We start from the raw sequence: 20,848 nt of genomic DNA on the forward strand, positions 1-20,848 counted from the left end.
AAAATTCATTTTTTCTCTGTTTAACCGAGTAATAGTAATAACAGTTTTGACTTACAATATTTTGAAGGCATTATCTTAAACATTTTAAGGGGAAAATGGCATTTTATAGTGCTAGTGATTTGTAATATTTTCAGATACCGGTATTTCTCTGCCTCAGTTTCCAATAGGCAGGGTATTTGGTTGTGTAACACCTATAATGAAGTGAATAATATTTCATTTGGTAAGCTGTTCCACTGATTGATTGTTCTCCTTAGTTTTAGGATCATTGGATCATTGTTCATCCAGCTGTGAATCTGGTGGTAATGCTGTGTATACAAGATAACTCTCCCTCACCCACACATGCTCCTCAAACTTCACCACACTCATGACCACTCACTCATTCTCTCCCATCTTGCAGCAACTATCCAATGTCCCACCACATTTACACTGTGTCTTCCCTGCAACTTATGAGCCACCCTCTCCCACCTTCTCCCACTTACCATAAAACAATGTTTGTGCCATGTCTCTCCCACCACCCATGTATCCCGTTACTACCTCTTATCTAAGCAGCCTCTTATCCCTCATGCCAGCTTATTCTCAAGCTATCTGTGACCTGCAACTTTCTGCTGGTTTCACTACCGACTGTGGTTTTGAGAAATCAGTAGAAAGTTGTGAGGAGGTGCTCACATAATGGTCCACCAGTCTCACTTAGTGATGGGGACTGCTGTCATTAAGTGATGCAGTCACATGATGTTGCACTTTATACACGTTGTGTGCTCGTGTATTGTTGCAGTTGAAGCTGAAGTAGTCATTGACAGGTAGGACATTGTAGCAGATAATTTTGTGTACTACGCTCAGATCAGACTGAAGGCTGTTCTAAGTTGCCTAAGCCCAAAATTTGGTGGTATAAGGTATTCTGTTGTGAGCAGAGGATTGGAGGACTCTTCTCGTGAAATATCTCTGGACTCGCTCGATTGTATTTATGTCTGATATGTAGTGGGGGGTTCCGGACAGATGAGCTATATTCGAGAATAGGTCTAGCAAATGTTTTATATGTCCTAGTTTGCAATACAATATTAACGGAGAAGAAGCTTCTCAAAATTAGGTTAACAACTCTTAATGCCTTTTTGGCAATGCTGTTACAGTGAGCTCTGGCACTTAGATAATTAGAAATGGGTACTCCCAGGTCATTGACAGAGTGAGGGTCATCCACAAGGTCGTGTCCGCCCAGCTTGTATTTGGTATTCTGATTTTTTTTTTGCCAATGTGTAAGATAGAGCATTTGTTGGTTGAGATTTGGAGTTGCCAATTGTTAGACCATTCTGACACATAGTCAAGGTCTCTTTATAGGGCAGCAGCATTGTCAGTGGTGTTGAATAGTTTTACATCATCAGCAAAGAGAACGCAATTGCTTATGTGATTGTAAAGGTCATTTATGTAAAGTATAAAGAGTGTGGGTCCTAATACGCTGCCTTGGGGGACACCACTGTTAACAAGTCCAGGGTTTGATAGAATATTCCCTATTTTCATTACCTGTTGCCTGTTTGACAGGAACACAGCTATCCACTTGTGCAGGGATCCAGAAATGGCATAAGATTTTAATTTTAGAAGTAGTTTGTCATGTACCACTGAATCAAAGGCTTTACAGAAGTCTATGTAAATTGCGTCTATTGCTTTACCCTAGTTGAGTTGTGTAGTCCATATGTTTTTGCAGTGTAGAAGTTGCAGATTACAGGACAAATTTTTCCTGAAACCAAATTATTTGTTAGAGAGTAGGTTGCTTGTCTCTAAGTGGAGAGTAATGGATTTGTTTATGATTGATTCCATGACTTTGCAGGTGATGCAACATAAAGAAATTGGTCTGTAATTTTCAACTAGGCTAGGATTGCATCGTTTAGTGATGGAAATTCCAATCTCAATTACCATCATAACTCGAGGACTACCTATATGTGATTTAACGCTAAATATACCGGCTGTTGTCCTCTTTATTTTTTAATGAAGCGGGGAATGGAAGAGAAAAGGGTCATTATCTTTGATAGATTCATAATGTTTTTGCATGCAGAAAAGACAGTAAGTAGATCACATGGGGCAGAACAAAAGAGAAAAATGATAAATTGCAAAATATGCGACTTAACAATGGCAAAAATTATTACTTTTGTACTTACAAAAACTAATGAAGTTAATTTTCAAAAAACAACTTGGTTCAGGGACAGGGGATGTCCCAATGGAGCATAATAGGTAGTAAATGTGATTTTTTGGGGGGGGGCTCTGTTGTACTGATGCTGCTTGCTATCTTAATTGAAAGACTTTTTCAGCTAAGTCTTATCCAATTTGACAACTCACATACTTAACCAAAATGAGTTATAAGGGTTGCCTAGTGGAAATAAGACAGAGAACCTTGAGTAGTTAACTTAGGATGCAGAACGTCCTCAGACAGCCCTCCAGGAAATAATTAAGATGGAGCCTGTGCCGCAACTGCCCCTTGCTTTCTGAAAAACTGATACTTCCTGCATATTTCTGAATCTGTGTCTGATTCAGAGCAAGAACGCAAAGTGTGTGAAGAGTACGTAGGTGATGAGCCTAAATGGTACCATTCTTCAATCCAGATCTTTCTGTCAAAACTTATTATTGTACATTGGAATATTTATCTCTTGTTTAGTAAGGTTTATAAAACAAACATTTAGAATAGGAATGTTACCCCAAATCCACATCAGAAATAGTAGGCCATAGGAATAAAGAAAAGAAGACTAGATCCAGTTTGTTCTTCCCTGAGATTTTTTAAAAGTTGGGTTTGTTTTTGTTTAGACTGTTAATAATCATTTCGAAACATTGGGTATGAGAATTATATTCCAATCCCAACTAAAACAGATACTAATTTTCAGAGAAAGAAAATACAATTAACTAAAATTAATTAAAACGCTATTGTACATGGGCTACCTTTATGTATACTTCTATAGATCTGTCAAAGGTAATGGTAACCTCTAAATTAAAATTAAATTACATCAGCATAACGTTAGAGAAATGTATTTGAGTTCATTGTTCTTGAATATGTATGCAACACTTGGATAATAAGCACTACACATCTATTGTGCTGTGATCTCACATTTCTATTCGGAATAAGCAAGAGTGCAATCCAAGTACTAGTTAGAAATGAATGGAACTAGAAATCCTGCGCTACTCATAGAAATTTTTCCCCTCTGCTGAGTATTATATTACAGAGGGTTGTTGTTGGGCTACAACTCCCAGCAGGCCCAATAGTAAGGAAGCTTACTTTTCAGAATATCTGAAACATGATAGGTTCCCCTCTACATCTCACTTCTATTTGTGGGTCATACGTCAACAATAATGAGAAATTCAGTTATAGTCTTCTTTCTCAAATGCAGGTTTCTTCCTCAGAAAGGCTAGTAAAAAATGAATAAATAAACAAAATATCAACAAATATTCTTTGCTGTCCTTAAGCCTTTGTCCACTCTGGAAAGTAACTTTAATTATTTTCACTTGGAATGTAATAAGGTTTTTTGACTTGCCATTTAAAAAAAAACAAACCTGTATTTTAAACCATTTTTAAATTTGTGTATTATTTTTTGCTATACTGAAAAATGTTCTATACTAAGAGTTGGGAATAAAATCACTTTAGGATTTTCATACTTATGAGAACAGGTTTATTTTCCACATATAGGGCATAAAAGTGCCTGTTTGAATTGTCCATGTGAGTTTTGGAGGTATACTGTATTTGCTTTACTAATGAAAACTGAAATCCGCAATTGTATATATGAGTTCCAATAGGCCTGCATATTAAACTGCTCATGTTTCCTGTTCTAAAAGCTCATATAAGACTGAAGCACTGAAAATGTTTATCTTTCGCCATTGGATATCTGTACTTGACAGAATGACACACAAATAGGCTGAACAGCTGCTAATCAAACTCTTTAAAGCCACCAAACTCACTTTTGTCTTTATTATAAAACCAAAATTTGGTCAACTGAGGTCAAGTCGTGCACTTAACACAGCTTTATATTATAGGCAGTGAACTCTGTAACAGAGACTAGAGTCATATATAAACACAAAACTTTTCTGCTGCTGCTCAGGGCTGGGATTAACTTGGATCCCCTAGTCTTCTGCTTTTAATGAAATTCTCTCCCTTCTATTTTCTTGTTTGGAAGACAGTCCGAAGTTATCTCATGCTAATTTAGTTAGGCAGTGCCCTCCAGGGATGTCACAGGCCTCAATGACCCCTCCAGAGAGACTCCGGGAAGGGATGAGGAGAATTAAACATTCCTGAGAAATTGCAAAACAAGAGTCCCCAGAGATTTGTTGAAAAACTAGCTCCAGACTATCTGCCAGAGACCCAAGCCACCTTTTCAGCACTTCCTTGACATCCCTCTACCAGTCCCATCTGGCTTGACTCAGGGGTTCACCACGGGGACTGGGAAGAGTTGCAGTGGAAAAGTGGAATTCAAGGGAGGTCTGATTTACGGTGTTTGTGTGGGATACATCAGATAAATGGAAAGAGCAGTCCAAGAAAATAATGGATCTTGTTTCACTCCAGTGCCTTTCCTCTGTTTTGCTTTAAGTTAAAGATACTGAATGAGGATTTTTAACTGTTCATTAGCAATTGTATAATTTGATGTAAATGTATGGGCATATTGAGTTGTATTATGGCAAATGTGTTTAAGATTTGTTTCTCAGAGCACAATCCTGTAATACTTTTTACTTGGATTTGTTTTAATTTCATTACTCAAAGAAGTCTTCTAACAGACATGTCCTTATTCTTTCTGGGATGAAGTTGATTTAAATGTTTAAGGGTATTATTTTTCAACCGCAGAGAATACTCCCACATATCAGGAGGGATTCCCCCCCTCCATCCCAAAATCTGTTACAAGCTACCCAGGGCAAAATGAAAATATGAATCTGCCTTAGTTCAAAATACTCTAGAATTAAGTGGTTTGGTAAGAACAAATCTATCATTGTACGAATAAATACAGAGAATACAGTTCAGAAATAATAGCTACACACTTTTCTATATTTTCATTCTTTATCAAATGAAAAGACAACTTTGGTACCAAATTCCCTTTCAAAATGTAGTTTACTATATTCCAGATTTATTATGAACACATGCTTTGAAATAGTGTATACTCCTCCTACCCAATATATCAAATATAAAAGGAGATTTCCCTTATTTGTCATGTTTTTTTAAAAAATAGCAAACTTTTTTGTTTAAATACATAAATATTTCAAATACTTTTAAATAACTTGATAGATTAATATCCCACCTTTCCTCCAGAAGCTAAAGGTAATTTACAGGGATGTTTTCTTTATTTTATCATCATAACAAAGCTGTGAACTAGGTTAGGCTTCCATGATATCCTTCAGAAGAACTTCATCCCCTAAATGTTAATGTTGTAATTAGGAGCAGTACTTTGCTGCAAAGTAATTATCAGACTTGTAGATCTGGCTCCAGGAAACCAGTTTCAGTTGGGAAAAATTTAGACATTTGTGCACTTCATAATATTTTAATTAGTAAAAATATTACTCCATCGCTATTTTTAGAGGTTTCTTAAAGTTTATATGAGCTTCATATAAATTTTGATCAAACAGACTTCATGAGGCACTGATAAGTATGTTGAAACACATCATTTGAAGCTGCCCATTGCATTCTGACTGCTGATAAATTCATACGCATTAATATCTCAGTCAGGTAACCTATCGGAAGTAGATACATCGTTCTCAGGGGTCCCAGGCTCTTCAGAAATTCCCAGGTATCAAGACAGATAGTCCTTGAGTTACGACCATAATTGAGCCCAAAATTTTTGTTGCTAAGTGAGACATTTGGTAGGTGAATTTTGTTCCATTTACGACCTTTTTTGCCACAGTTGTTAAATGAATCACTGCAGCTGTTAATTAACATGGTTGTTAAGTAAAGCTGGCTCCTCCATAGCCTTTGCTTGTCAGATGGTCACAGAAGGTACACACATGACCCCCGGACACTACAACCGTCATAAATATGAACCAATTGCCACACGTCCCAGTTTTGATCATTTGACCATGGAGATGCTGCAATGGTTGTAAGTGTGAAAAAGGTCATGTTACTTTTTTCAGTGTTGTTATAATTTTGAATGGTCACTAAATGAACAGTTGTAAATCAAGGACTACCTGTATCCCCGCATTCAAGATGATATGCCCTCACAACCATCCTGCATAGTAAATTGGGCAGGAACCTAAATCTTAGCTTTTCTAGTACAGTCTAGCACTATAACCACTTTGACTGTTGCTTGAAAGCAATTGTTTCCTATGTTGCATAATAAGTATGAAAGAACTGATCTAGCATTTAACAGCAAGTTTTAACATGAATTGAATAATTAGTCAATTATAGTGTCAGACAAAGCTTTTTTCGTAGGCAGACCGAATAAAATAGATTCACAATGAAAACTTTCACTTGTAGTCCAAACGATATACAGTGGATAGACAAAGTCTACATACTCCTGTAAAGTGTCAGGTTTTAGAGATGTAAAAAAAATCAGATCAAGATAAATCACTTCAGATTTTTTCCCACTTTTAATATAACATATAAGCTGTACAATTCAATTGAAAAACAAACTGACATCTTTTGGTAGGAAAAATAACAATAAAAACATACAGTAACGTGGTTGTGTGGTTTCAGTTGAATTGTACAGCTTGTGTTATATTAAAGGTGAAAAAAAATCTGATTTTTTTTTTTTTTACATCTCCAAAACCTGGCATTTTAACTGAAGTTTGTAGACTTTTTGTATCTACAATGTTCTTGTGCTAATCTAGGAATTCCTATCTTAATATAGAATGACAGTGTCCTGGTTTTGTATGTACACAATGTAATGTGGCAGGCAATGGTGAAATGCTCTGGCTTTTAAATCACTCATACAGCGATTAAGTAAATGCTCTCCCTCCTCTTTTATAGAATTTGCCAGCTGGCACAAACTATTGGCCCATCAACCCCAGTGAAGATGGGATGGGGCTTGGACATTTGGGACAGGTGGGGTCTCTCCTGCCTGGTCAAGTTTATCAAAGCAGGAAAGGTCTCAATCAAAACTGGAGTCTCTGCATAATGTGTCTGAAGCAGGACAATTTGAGCCTGATCATTTTTGCCTCTAGTCAGAACTCTAGAGTGAAAAGGAAAAATACCATATGTGGTTCCAGTTAACATCCTGGTCTGCCTACAAACATCCTGGTCTGTAGCCTGAAAGCAAATGAAGCATTTGTTTTATTAATTCAACCCATTTAAAAGGAATATTTTATTACTGTTGGAGTGATGAAAGAAAAAGCATATCCAATTTTCTGTGAATTCATATCTCATAAATACAATTATAGCCTTAGTATTCCTTCTTTGTCCTATAGCTATGTACTATTCAGTCTTAAGACCTCACCACACTCTGTGCTTTGAATATTGTATGCATATTTATTAGACACATTCATTTAATGTTCCATATATTTACAAGTGATGCTGAAGTGCTTTCTTTTCTCCTTTTTTTTGTTTCCTTTATAATAAGCATAATGCTTCCTGGTTGAAATTGAGATGGTCTCTTTGTGCAAAGTACATGGTTAATCCTATTTTCTTTCAGAATTGAGACAGCATTGCATGAATACCTTAATCTGAACCAAGCAAATCAGCCACCCCGTTCTTGCATCATGGTGATCAATGCACCCTGCATGATGAATGGCTTTAAAGGGATTAAGTTGTTATAGCAACAAATCATTACATCCCTTGAAAGTTGACTAAGGTTCTTTGTAAAAAAAAAAAAACAACCATGGCCTTGACTAGTCCTTTCCTAGCATTCATTCCAATGTCTGCTGTGCCTGACCACATTCTGGGTACCACCCTTCACTCATACAGCGATTAAGTTGATTAAATAGGGTGGCTGCTTTTGAGGTTTTTAGATTTTTTTTAAAATAGAATATTTGTGCTTTATTTGTATATAAGAGAAAATTAATACTTGAAGCCATGTAAGTTGATTCTTTAAAAATATTTCTTCTGAGTTTCATAAAGGGTAAAACTTGGAAGCATTCTTCATATTTTTGGAAATAATAATAACAACGACAACAGCAACAACAAAAATAATAATAGTTTGGTTTAGGAACAAAGATTTCAAGAAAGAAGACTGTGTATTGATTCTTTTTGATGTTCCTGATTTTCCAAGCATCAAAATTTTTTCTGCTTCAGGTTTCTCGTGTTGTTTACATTTTGGTTTTTCAGTAAATTGTTGTCATGATCTTTCTTTGTGACATATTGAGATGCTTCTTTCAGTTAAATATTAATATAAGTTAGATCACAGCCTTATTTCTGAAAACAAACTATGCTCCTCTTTTTTATATTTAGTATTAAAAACACAGAAAGCAAAAAGCAGATATACATTTAAGTTAAAAAAAACATATCAGTCAATATATAGGCAATTGACTGCAGCTTACTGGAGTAGAAAGTTTCCTGAAAGTTTAGTCAAGAATGGAGCCAGGTACATCTCCTTAAGATACAAAATGCTATAGGGCAGGCTATGTGTTGCCTTAAAATAGATCCTTTCATGAATCGTTGTTATTGATAATTAGTAGGACAATTTACTTTTGGTATGGCAACTAAACAGGACAGATACAGGTACAACCAATTTCGTTGTATTTATTTTGTACAGTGACAGTAAAGACTATACTATACAGACTCTAACAGATAGTTAAGACTACAGAAAGAACAATTGCAATCAGCCCGTTTTCCATAGTTCTGTCCTAAGGGAAGGAGTTGAAACAGTTCGTGTCCACAGCCTCATATCCTGGACATGAACTGTTTCAACCCCTTCCTTTGGGATGGAACTACAGGGCATTGCAGGCCAAAAAAGGTAGACAAAGGGACAGTTTTTCCCCTCATACCATCACTCTGCTGAACACATAATGCAGGGGTGTCCAAACTTGAGAACTTTAAGACTTGTGGACTTCAACTCCCAGAATTCCCCAGCCAGCTATGGTGGCTGGGGAATTCTGGGAGTTGAAGTCCACAAGTCTTAAAGTTCCCAAGTTTGGACATCCCTGACCTAATGTCTTTGTGTATTATTGCTATATAGTATGGCAGTAGCATTATTATTTATCCTTTTCATTATCTTTTGTTCTCCTCCTCTTTTTGGTATTATTATTGTTATGGTGATTACCATTATTCTGTTGCTTTGCACGTGTACTGAGAGCTTCTGCACTGGAGACATATTCCTTGTGTGTCTAATCACACTTGGTCAAATAAAATATTCAACTCAATGTACTATGAACAAATTTCCCAATAGGTAGGATATTTAAAGAACTGTCCTTTAAATATTCTAGCTGTCAATTATATATACCATTTAGAGTTTTAAAAGTCACACTCTGAGGTTTTCTGTCTATGAATCAAATTACTTCCTATTCTATAGTTGGAGGTAGCTTTTATTATAACTAAAATAAAAAAAGTAAGAAAATGTATTTCATCATCCCCTGCTCAGTGCAGATAGATTTTTTTTTAGTTCTGTCTTTGCTCTCCTTAAGACCATCCCCATAGTCACATGATCAAAATTCAGATGCTTGGTAACCGCATTACATTTTTGATAGCTGCCGTGTCCTGAAGTCATGTGATCACCTTTTGCAACCTTCTCACAAGTAAAGTCAATGGGGAAGCCACACTCACGTAACCACCATGCCACTAACTGAGCGACTGCCTCATTTCACTTGACAACTGTGGCAGCAAAGATCATAAAATGGGACACAACTCACTTAACAACTGTCTCGCTTAGCAACAGAAATTTTGGACTGAATTGTCGAGGACTATCTATACACCATGGTTTCAGGGTAGGATGCACACCCACCCACGCATGTATGCACACAAAGCACCTGTATAAAAAATCATTCTGAACCTTTACAAGAAAAAAAAAGAAAGAAGAAAAAGTGAAGGGTGACATATATATTAAACTTCTTTTTGACAGTGAACTTTCCCAACAAACAGCTTTCTGTTTCATTTTGCCTCTGGCAAAAATTTCTAAAGATCAGAAATAAAGCCTTACACAAATACTTTTGTATGTTGAAGAAACAATAATTTGACACTCACTGATACCAGGAAGAAGACAACATTGAATTTATGTTTGATAATACAGTAGGGGCATTGTGCATTCACTCAAAGCGAAAGATGAACATTTTAGAATGAATTAAGGGCAAAAGTCTCTCAGAGTTCATATTTTAAAGTTTATCCAGATTATACTGCGTCTATTCTTAAGCATTTTCTTCTATTGCCAGATATTGAATTTGCATAGTCCAAGGAGTTTCACAAGGAAAAAACCCCACTATTCTTTGTTTAGTACTGTCCTCCCTGAGCATTGCAGCATGCTAAGAAACTGCATTGGTTTCCCTTCCATTGAGGTCCCCCAAAACTTTTTTTTTACAAGAGCAACACTGCTGTTCCTTAGCCCAATGGCCACATTTAAAGCAGGTTACTGATGGGGGAAAACATAATTATTTGTACGAAAACATGCTCCAGCTTATCTGTTTGGCAAGAGTGTAAGTGAAAAAGCTAATCGAGAGGGCCAAAGGAATTATTTACTATAGACCAGAGTATAGAACAGGCCTAAACGAGGAAGTAAAGGCATAGCATTTGTTTAACATTTCTAGCTAAAAGCTACTGATTAGGGCTCCCAACACCATCAGGGGCAAGGGCACTTCATTCTCTTAGAGTTTGTTTAGGTGATATATCATCGTTTACAAACAAACCTCCTTACCTGTAACCAGAAAGAGATGGCACCTAACAAAAACCTTTGTTCCCCAATCTCAGTGATGACTAACCTTTTCTGGACCGAGTGCCCAAAACGCACACGTGTGCCCGGACCACCAAAATGCAATGCATGTGCAGCCCCGCACAAGCTCTTCCCTGTGCATGCCATAGGTTCGCCATCACAGCCATATTTTTGGTGGTAGCCATATAACAGAATCTAATAGCATAACACCCCACCCCCCCGCCCCGTATTATTTCATAAATACTGAAAAATATTCCAATTTTCGGTGTACTGTGTCACTAATCTTTAGCTGGCTATTCTTGAGCAATGCATTTCAAAGCTAAATTGCTACAGGGAACATTCATTAAAGGCTTTAGCTCTAGTTGCAGTTATATGGGTAGACCTGGTTTTAAAATTACTTTTTATGAGTAGAAAACATAAGATTAAAGTCTGTGTGATTAGAAAACTATTTGTAAATAATGAAGGAATTACAGTATCACTGGCTATAATTTTTATATTTCATTTCTCTCAAATATTGGTCTTTCCTTTCCATGCTCCAGTTTATATACCGGTACTTGTAAATGAGATTAACACTTTGAGCAAATGGTGATGTCAGTTGTTATTTCAAAATATTGTATCATGATCAATGTGATAATATACCAGATTCTACTCTACTATAGATATAGATACTACGAGTCAAAGAAGCAAGTCCTGGCAAATAATTCTGAGTCACGAAGAATTAGAAATAATTGAGGAAATGAACAATTGAAAGGTTTCACAAAGTTTACACCACAGTCAAGACACTGTACAGGTTGGTCTTGCTACCATGAGCACATGAATGCTTCCTTTATGGTAAGGAGGCAAGAAATGTAGTTAAAGTGAGCCTTGATTAACAAGAGTTGTATTAATGGATGACAGCACAGTTAATAAGTTTTGTTTGGTATGCTAGATTGGTGGGACATGACTACAAATGCTTGAAACATTACATGCAATTATACTCTCTCACACAAATACAGAGAGAGAAAGAGAAAGTGAGAGAGAAAACAGGTTCTTTCTGCAAGGGTGTTAGCCCATATGAATGCTTACTTGTCTCCCGACATCAAAACATTTCAACTGCCAAACTTAGCCAGGAATACTAGCGTAATATCCTTGGCATAATATTTTATTCTGTAAAGTTAACAGAATGTCAGCAATGAATTCCCATGCTCATTTTATTTTCCATTTATTTGTGTACAAATCAAGTCTGTTGTAAGTTTAAAAATGCTGCTTTTGATCATCATTGTCACTATATTATTACATCTTTCAAAAAAAATGTTGAGAACCTATTTCTGATTTGCATGCAAACCATAAATGCGAGAAAATAATTACGAAAATGTCCATATGATAGATATACTATATGCCTATACGCTTACATAGTAATCGTTGATATGAATCTAAAATGAATGGGGTCACATATGAAAAATAGGACTATGGACTTCACACCACAGTTGGATTTTGTCTACTTCCCCATGCAAGATTACAAAACTCACATTTGGAATTCCTGAAAAATCTCAAGCATTAAAGAGGCAATTTCGCTCTTAAAGTCCAGAGATAAATTCCACTGTTCTATGGATTTATTTTACTTTCTATTATTATCACTAATCTATCACCAAGTTTAACAATGATAAGAAAACCACTTGGAGAACTGTGTTTTCATAAAAGCCTAGTGTTCTATTGGATCATATTTTGTTAATAACTTTTAGAAAATTCCGTCTTTGCCTTTAGTGTGTAACCTCATGATAGTTAAAAGGCAGCCAAAGTCAAGCGGCGAATTTTATCACAGACCGAGGCCTAGCCATGTCACGGGTCACAGTGTTCAGCATGTGAACAGGAAGGTGAGAATTGCTGAACTTTTAGCTCAGTTGTGCAGCCCCATCAGAGAACAAATGGACCAAAACACTCTACAGCTGTATAAAGAGATGAACGGATGAATACCTATTGCACAGAGGCCTTTGTATTCTGGACATGGTTTAGCATTATGATGGGATCCACTAGGCTGGAGCTTTGCAGCAATTCAAGCAACATTATCACACTGCACACAGGATCAATTATCTTCTAATTTAGCATGTCATATGTCCTATATTTGCAATCGGTGGTTATTCATTATACTCTGTTGAAGTTTAAACAAAGGTTTTCTCCTTTATCAAACCAGTAATCAATTCCATAACAGTTGCAGTATTTCTTGTTTGTATTTATTCTGATCCTGAAGAAGCTGCAAGAACCCAGAAATGAATGAGTCAAGAATCAATTCCGTCTTTTTTTAATAAGACTGAACTGTATATATTCATGATCAGTAACTGTATTATAAAATAAGCAGTTATGAAAAGATGAAGCAAATGTTGGTATTTAACTAAAAACTACATTTTTAAAATATGCTTGAAATAGCAACTGTAGCAAAACTAAACTTTTCTTTTCCTAATTAAATACTATTTGATACACTTTATTGTTGCATTTGATACAAAGTTAAAACAACATTAGAACACATCAGAAATGTATAGTGTCATAGTCAACATCACACAGAAATTATTTATTCATATATTGCAGTCTTGTATATGGTGATTCGTATTGATATGCTTTAGAAATCTTGTCTTGAAGCATTTTACTATGTTGGACATAATACAGTAAAATTATACAATATGAAAGTTGCTGGAGTAATTAATAACCTTATATGTGAACTCTAGGCCCAATGTAATCTTTATTACATAAAGTTAACGTTATTAGCTTTATTATTTTATGAACCAGGTAATGCAGTACATATCATTGCACCATTAAATACACACAATCAACAATGATGTTAGTAAGAAATAATGAAAAGTTATTGTGAATTTGGTATTATGTTAATTTGAATCAGATTTGGAGTAAATTAGATGTTAGCCTTTAGTCTTATAGTATTTATGCATTTCTTGCTATAATTTTTAGAGGTTTTCTGCAAAGCATCAGAACATATTTAGCAATTATCAGTACAGTATATAAAGCTGGTGAAGATTTCCTCTGTAATCTAGGGAATGTATCTTTAAACGTTACCTTATTCTACCTTTTGTGCACCTAAGAAACATCTATGCATAAATGAAGGAAAAACAGTAAGAGCTTACAATTAAGACTTCCTTTCAAAGTCATGTGTGTGTCAGGTTTATATTCTACCTTCTAGTTGAAAACAATTAAGCATGTAGATTAATTAAATTAAGATAAAATAAAATTAAAGATATTATTTTATAATAAAAATGTCTAAGATACCACATCTGCCATATAATACAAATATAAAGACATCCTATATATTTACTCAATAATTAACTCCATCCAAACTACTAGTTCAGCTGCAGAACTGGAAGATACTACTAAACTCAAGCTTTACTTTTTAATTGTAAAAATGACTTGCAACTACAATACTTACATGAGCATACCTGTATTTAGTATATATTTCTGATTTGAGGAATAGGAGTGGAATCTGAACAGTTCAGGTGGTATTTACCAAAAGTAACTGAGCTGTCCCAGAGCTTACATTAATCTGATTTGCAGAGTATCCACTAGCATCTGGGGACCTACTAAAGTTGTTTTCTTTAAATGTGATGTGACGAGGTCAATGCAAATAGCATTGTGGGTTATCCTACAAGATAACAGCCCCTTTATATCATATGGGGATAGATTGAATTATTGTGTTTGCATGCTGATTATTTATTAAAAAGGAATTCAACTTTACAGGTAGCTCTCTGTTTCTTTCACAAAGGGATTAAAAATATTTCATTCATTTTGAATGGATTTAGCAGCAGTAAGTTTTTTTCCAGATATGTAGCAGTGTGGTCTGGTTGATTGAGTACTAGACTGGGAGTCTAGAAACCTGAAGTCCTGTTCCTGGCTCCGTTACTAACCTACTGTGGGATGCTGAAGATATTTATTGTTATTATTTCTCTTCTTTGTTTTCTCTGTGTTAACTGTTTAGTACTGAAACCACATTTACACCAACAGGTCCAGCTAAGTAAAATAAGTTAAGCTGTATGTGTCTTATAATGGATATTTGCATTTATTTACTTAAAACCTGGATATAGTTATCCATCCTTTGTCCTTTATAATGCATCTCTTTTAAAAATTTCATATATTAACATTGTAGGCAAAAAATATCAGATTTATGTCTTTACTTTTTAAATTTCCTAAATAATTCAAGCATTCATTTGGCTACTAAAATCTCCCAAACACAACATGTAATTAAGCAAAAAAAGGTTCAAGACTAATACTCCAATCTTACTTTACTTCAGATAAAAAATATTTTTAACCTACCACCAAAAGGGTAGCAGCTTTCATGGCATTCACATAGGATGCTATTCAAGAGAAGTGTATTTTGAGCATGAAAGCAATGTGACATCCATGAAAACACAAAAGATCCAAATATTGCATTGCATTTCATGGGATGAAACAGCAGCAATCACATCTAGGCAGCATGTAGGATAACCAGCATTTCACACAGTACATCAAACAGCAAAGAATGTAGTAAAACTATCATCTATCTACCATGTATATAACTATAAGAACAACTTTTATTCTTGGTAATTGAAATGGATAATTGCAAGTCATAATTGATGAAAGAAATTTTACACTATTTGAGCAAAGTGAATCTCAAAGAAGTGATCCGTAAATGTCCCTAAACTGTATACCAACTGTATGTAAAAAGTATCCAAAGGGAAATGCCATTGGAAGAAGAAAAAAAACCTAATAGAATGAAGAATTTCTGTTGTTTAGCAGTTAGAGGCCACATCAAACTGTTTTGATTTTCAGTACACTTACAAGGCACCACTCTGATGGTCCATTTGTCCATAACAAATGGTATATTTGTCCCTGGAACACGACCAACTGTTCCGCTCACAGTTTGTCCACTTTGTTACATCCCAGATTACAAGGGCAACTAACACTGTTGGTAGAAAATAAACAGTTATTCCTGAAAACAGTTGAATATACTTGTGGATAAACTTTTGGTTTTCCAGAAAGGTTGAAAGCAGCAGCCCCCTTTTATTTTTGCATGACTATTGGCGGTAAATGTGGAATAGATTAAATATATCATACAGATAAGTGTTCTTATATTGCAGTGATACATATAGTTTGTGGGAAAATAAAAAAAATCAGTTATTTCTTCCTCTAATATAAACTAAATAATATTTCGCGAATACAGGCTGCGTATCAGTACATTACATGGACCTCTCCATTGGTGAGATGCCCGCTAAAAGATTCTAACTTGCTTAGAACAGCACAAGAAATCTTGAATAAAATTGGGTTTTGAGTTTGAGACATATTAGACATATTATGGCAAAAGTGATCTTACTTTAGCAAGAATGTTATGATTTGTTTGTTTATGAAATTTATCTGTTATCCCAAAACTCATGAATTGTCGGTTTATGGATACAAACACAGTGTCTATGGAGATTTTCGATCATCCAGGTCATGGTTGTCCCAAAGGTGCTTTTCCAAAAGACAACTGCCTTTCTTGGGGGGGCCCTCCTGGTTCCTTCAAAATATTTTGGTTCCTTCAAAATATTACATTTCTCATCCAAGAATTAGAATTGAAGAAGTTTCTTGAATGAGAAGTGAAACATTTTCATGAGAAATAAAACCAAGAAAGTCCAGTTGTCTTTTAGAAAAGCACCTTTTGGATTAAAAAAAAATAGGTAAAACTATTGGTAAGCTAATCTACACCACCTCTATAAATGAAAGCCACATTAGGCTAAATCCATAATGGGCCTTTATAATAATAACTACTGCATATAGAATGCAGGAAGAATGAGACTAAAAGAGCATGATTAACCAAATGAAATGTAAGCATGATTAACCAAATGAAATGTAAGAATGTTGTGTTGTATGTCTGTAAAACCAATATCTTAATTTCTTGGCATACTATTTTTTACTTCTTTTTTCTGCTTTGTATATCACTGCTTATTCCAAAATGGAATAAGTATGCAGGTAAGATGTTAAACTGAGAAGTAAAGGTAAAAAATTGTAGAAGCCACTTCTATGTTGTCGTCAAGAAAAAGGATCTGAACCAAGAGTAAAATTCAGCAGGTTCTGACACGTTCTGGAGAACCAATAGCGGAAAATAGGAGTAGTTTGGAAAACCAGCAAATACCACCTCTGACTGGCCCCAGAGTGGGATGGGAATGGAGATTTTGCAATATCCTTCCCCTGCCACACCCACCAAGCCACATCCACAGAACCAGTAGTAAAAAAAAAATTGAATTTCACCACTGACCTGAATCTGTCAATTAGACTCAAATTTGACTGTTTTACAATATAAAGTGCCAAAGAAGATTAAGAAATTTTATTTCTTTTATTTATATTCTGCTTGATTTTTTTTCTCTTATAAATAACTGAAGTGGCTTCTTTCCTCCTATTTCCCACACAAAAACAACTCTGTGGGGTGAGTTGGGCTGAGGGAGAATAAATGAGAATAAGTCACTCAGCCAGTTTTTCATAGCTAAGGCCAAACTAGAACTCACAGACTCCTGATTTCTATCCTAGTGACTAATCAGAATTTATTTTTTTTCCACAGGCAATGTGGCTAATGTTGCAGTTGGATGAACCAGAGGATTTTGTAATAGCTACTGGTGAGGTCCACAGTGTCCGAGAATTTGTGGAGAAGGCTTTTCAGAACATTTGTAAAACGATTGTGTAAGTAAAGGCACGAAATGTTGCATGATGATTATTCATTCATGTCCATTTATTTGATTGTAATTTTATGGCATTTTTAGATACATGTTCTCTCCATTTGATGTTTATGAAATTTGAATATCAATTAAATGTGTCTCTAGTTTGAAGTTACATCATTTCTTTACTAGGAAATGAAAATTCTGCCTAATCTCAAAACATGTATATGCCATATAATAATGGACCACTATGAAATTACATTTAGTGTTTATTTGGTTTTTAAATGATCTCTTTCTGAAAGTTTGAAATGTGTTTAAATGTTAATTGTCAGTAAGAAACTTTATGCTAATCTAGACTAATCCAAATGACAGCTTCTGGCAAGCTTTTTTAGGGTTAGGGTTAGGGTTAGACATAGCTAAAACTTTGAAAACAATGTACGAAAAAAGGAATATAGCTAGAGAGCAGGTTCTGTTCTTTATACGCAGTATGCTTTGAACTTCCAAAGAGAAGCAAGAAGGCAAAACAAGCTGTACAGAATGTTTCACATTTATTAACATTGTTTGAATTTGTATTCTACTTTTATATAAAAAGTTACCCAAAGTAACTAATGTGGTGAAATTTTTCAGGTCTGGATTTGGAATACAAGAAGGGAGTGACCGTTTCGAGGCAGCTATCTAGCATGTATAGTAGTCCTTCCTGGTAAAATTTGGTACTCAATAATAAAAAAAAGTTATCAGTGAATTTAGAAATTATGAGATAGTAGTAAGAAAGTATGGAAGAGTATGGTTAAGTTAATTTACTACTTCATACCCTTATATAGTATCTATATAATTGCTTTGGGATTGTACTATATCATAGTAAATTAATTATGAAAGTAAAATTATTGTTTATATATGCATATTATTTTTCATTTCTTCTCCAGTATTCCCCAGTTCCCCAAATCCAATTTTTCTCCTGGTAACCACTGAGAATAATAAACAGTATCATTTAGTGTACTTGAATTTTCAATGTCCACAGTAATGTCAACTAATCTCATTCTTCCCTCCTCCCCCCAGTAATTGCCACCCTATTTAGGCATAAAAATATTGAGGCATAAAGCATAATTTATACTGCATATTCTACATACAGTGGTTTTATTGCAAAAGTGAAATATTTCTCTAACTCAGATAATAAAATTAGGCTCACTTTGTAAATACTTTCTATGGTTTATATTTTGTTTTTTTATACTTAACCATTTTCTTGCTTCTGTGTCTTTTCTTGTGTCCATGCATAAGCAAGTCAAACTCAATTAGAAAAAAGAAGGAAGAGGAACACTTTTTCCCATGATACTAATATGGGACTCTGAAAATCATTGATAAATTTAATACAATGTACCTGAACCACAATATCATATTTTCTTCCTTTCTCCTTTTCTGTTACTGCCATTCCAAAAATTGTAAAGCTTTTCAGCTTGCCACGTCTAGGTAAAATGGTGGTTGTGTAAGTTTTGCTTTATTGAGACAAACCAAGATCACTAAATGTGGTTGTTTTAAGTCGCCCATACTTAATGGTTACTATTATTTATCTTGATAAACATAACAAGAAGTTTTATAACTGAGGAAGAGATTGGAGAAAGGAAAACAAATAAACCATTATCTTATGTTCATTATTGTACACTAGACTATGTTTTGAAAAACATAGAAAGCACAGGCTGTATGTTTGCTTACTATTGGAATTTAGTTCAACTGTTCCTAATGTTAGCATGATTAGAAAAACTTACATTGCTAATTTCTTTCACCACTAACTAATTTGTTTTTTATACCTAGCACCTGAAATGAAAATATATTTCAATTAACAATAAACTGTCCAAATTAATGTAAGACAGAGATGGATTGGATATAGGATTCGATAATTAAAAATAAAAGTGAGCCAAATTAATTAATTCTCTGAGTATAGAAAAAAGAATTTACAAATGCATGTCCACACATGAAATGTATTTGAGGTTGGGGAGTTAAAGTAATTTATTTGTAAGAGGTAATTGTAAGCCTGTTACAATACACATGTCTCCAGGCTGCATCCAGTTTTCTTATGATCATTGTGGAAACTGGATGCAGATGCAGGCTGTCCTTGACTTATAACCACAATTGAGATCCAAATTTCTATTTTAAGCAAGGCAGTTGTTAAATGAGTCATGCCCAATTTTACAACCTTTTTTTGTCATGGTTGTTAAGCAAATTACTTAAAGTTCTTTAAAAAATGGTTGTTCAGTCTGGCTTCCCCCATTGATTTTCCTTGCCGGATGATAGCTGGGAAGGTTACAAACGTGATCACATGACCCCAGGCCATTGCAATTATCCTAAATACACCCCAATTGTCAAATGCCCAAATTTTCATCACATGACTATGGAGATGCTGCAATAGTTGTGAGTGCGACTGTTATAAATATTTTTTCCGGTGCCGTTGTAACTTTGAACAATCACTAAGCAAATGGTTGTAAGTTGATGACTACTTTTAACTAGAATGACTGGCTCTTCATATGTTGGTGGAATATAAACATTTATATATAGGCCAAAATCCAATAAAGCTGTGCTCATGGAAGCATCTTCGGATGGTAACAAGTATTTTTGTGTTTACAACAGTGTATAATAGAACAGTGAAGATGTGAACAAAGAAGGTTTGCTTCCTTGTTCCATATCTCATATTCTAATCTAGAAATAAGCAGTTTATTTGCATAAAGCTAATCACATAGTTATAGATGAATAAAATTCTACCCATCCAACTATTTACTGCTTTGTGAAGTGAAAATCAGTTTTGAACACGGGTATTCCTCACTTAGTGACTGTATCATACATTGACCATTCACAATCCCACAATAGCAGTGGTGGGTTCTGGATCCCATTGCAACCGGAACGGGGCCGGGCATCCACCACATGCATGCACGCAGTATGCGCGCAGCGAGTGCATGCATACTTATCGTCCACGATGCTCCATGATGTTCCGTGGAGCGTCGTGCAGGAACCATATGTTCCATGCGCGTAAGCTCCGATCGGCTCAAATACAGGTAAGGAGGGCGGGTGGGTGGGCCCTCCGGAGCACCGGAACGGTACCTAGTGCTCCCAGCAGGCATCAGTACGGGCGTACCAGTCGTATCCCACCACTGCACAATAGGCACAATCAACTTATTTGTTAAGCAAAGCAGTCACTAAATGAAACCACAGCTATTCTTTTGACCTTACTTCAGCTTTCTTTGACTTTACAAATTTGCTAAGGTTATAAATGTGAAGATCGGTCACAAAGTTATTTTGTCATTACCTTTGTAACCGAATGGTTGCTACATGAAGCAGTCACTAAATGAGGATTACCTATAAATTTTAACTTTAAAATTTTGATGGAGCATGATAATTATGTGTTTAAATAAAGAATAAAATAAAGAAATTAATATCATGTTATTGATTTGTAAAGTACTTTCTCAACATCAGACTCAGCAGTCT

The 20,848-nt window shown here is 35.2% G+C and overlaps 1 protein-coding gene across 1 annotated transcript in view; it reads left to right on the top strand.

Annotated features, from left to right (window-relative positions):
- The window catches only part of GMDS (GDP-mannose 4,6-dehydratase), a 278,676-nt gene that overhangs the window by 182,312 nt on the left and 75,516 nt on the right, over positions 1–20,848 (top strand). Inside the window, exon 8 of the mRNA XM_081951541.1 lies at positions 17,284–17,402. Coding sequence (XP_081807667.1) covers positions 17,284–17,402 — 119 coding nt within the window. The remainder of the gene's footprint in view (positions 1–17,283; positions 17,403–20,848) is intronic.

Source organism: Natrix helvetica, assembly GCF_964273705.1.
Source record: "Natrix helvetica genome assembly, chromosome: 4".
Lineage (NCBI taxonomy): Eukaryota > Metazoa > Chordata > Lepidosauria > Squamata > Natricidae > Natrix > Natrix helvetica.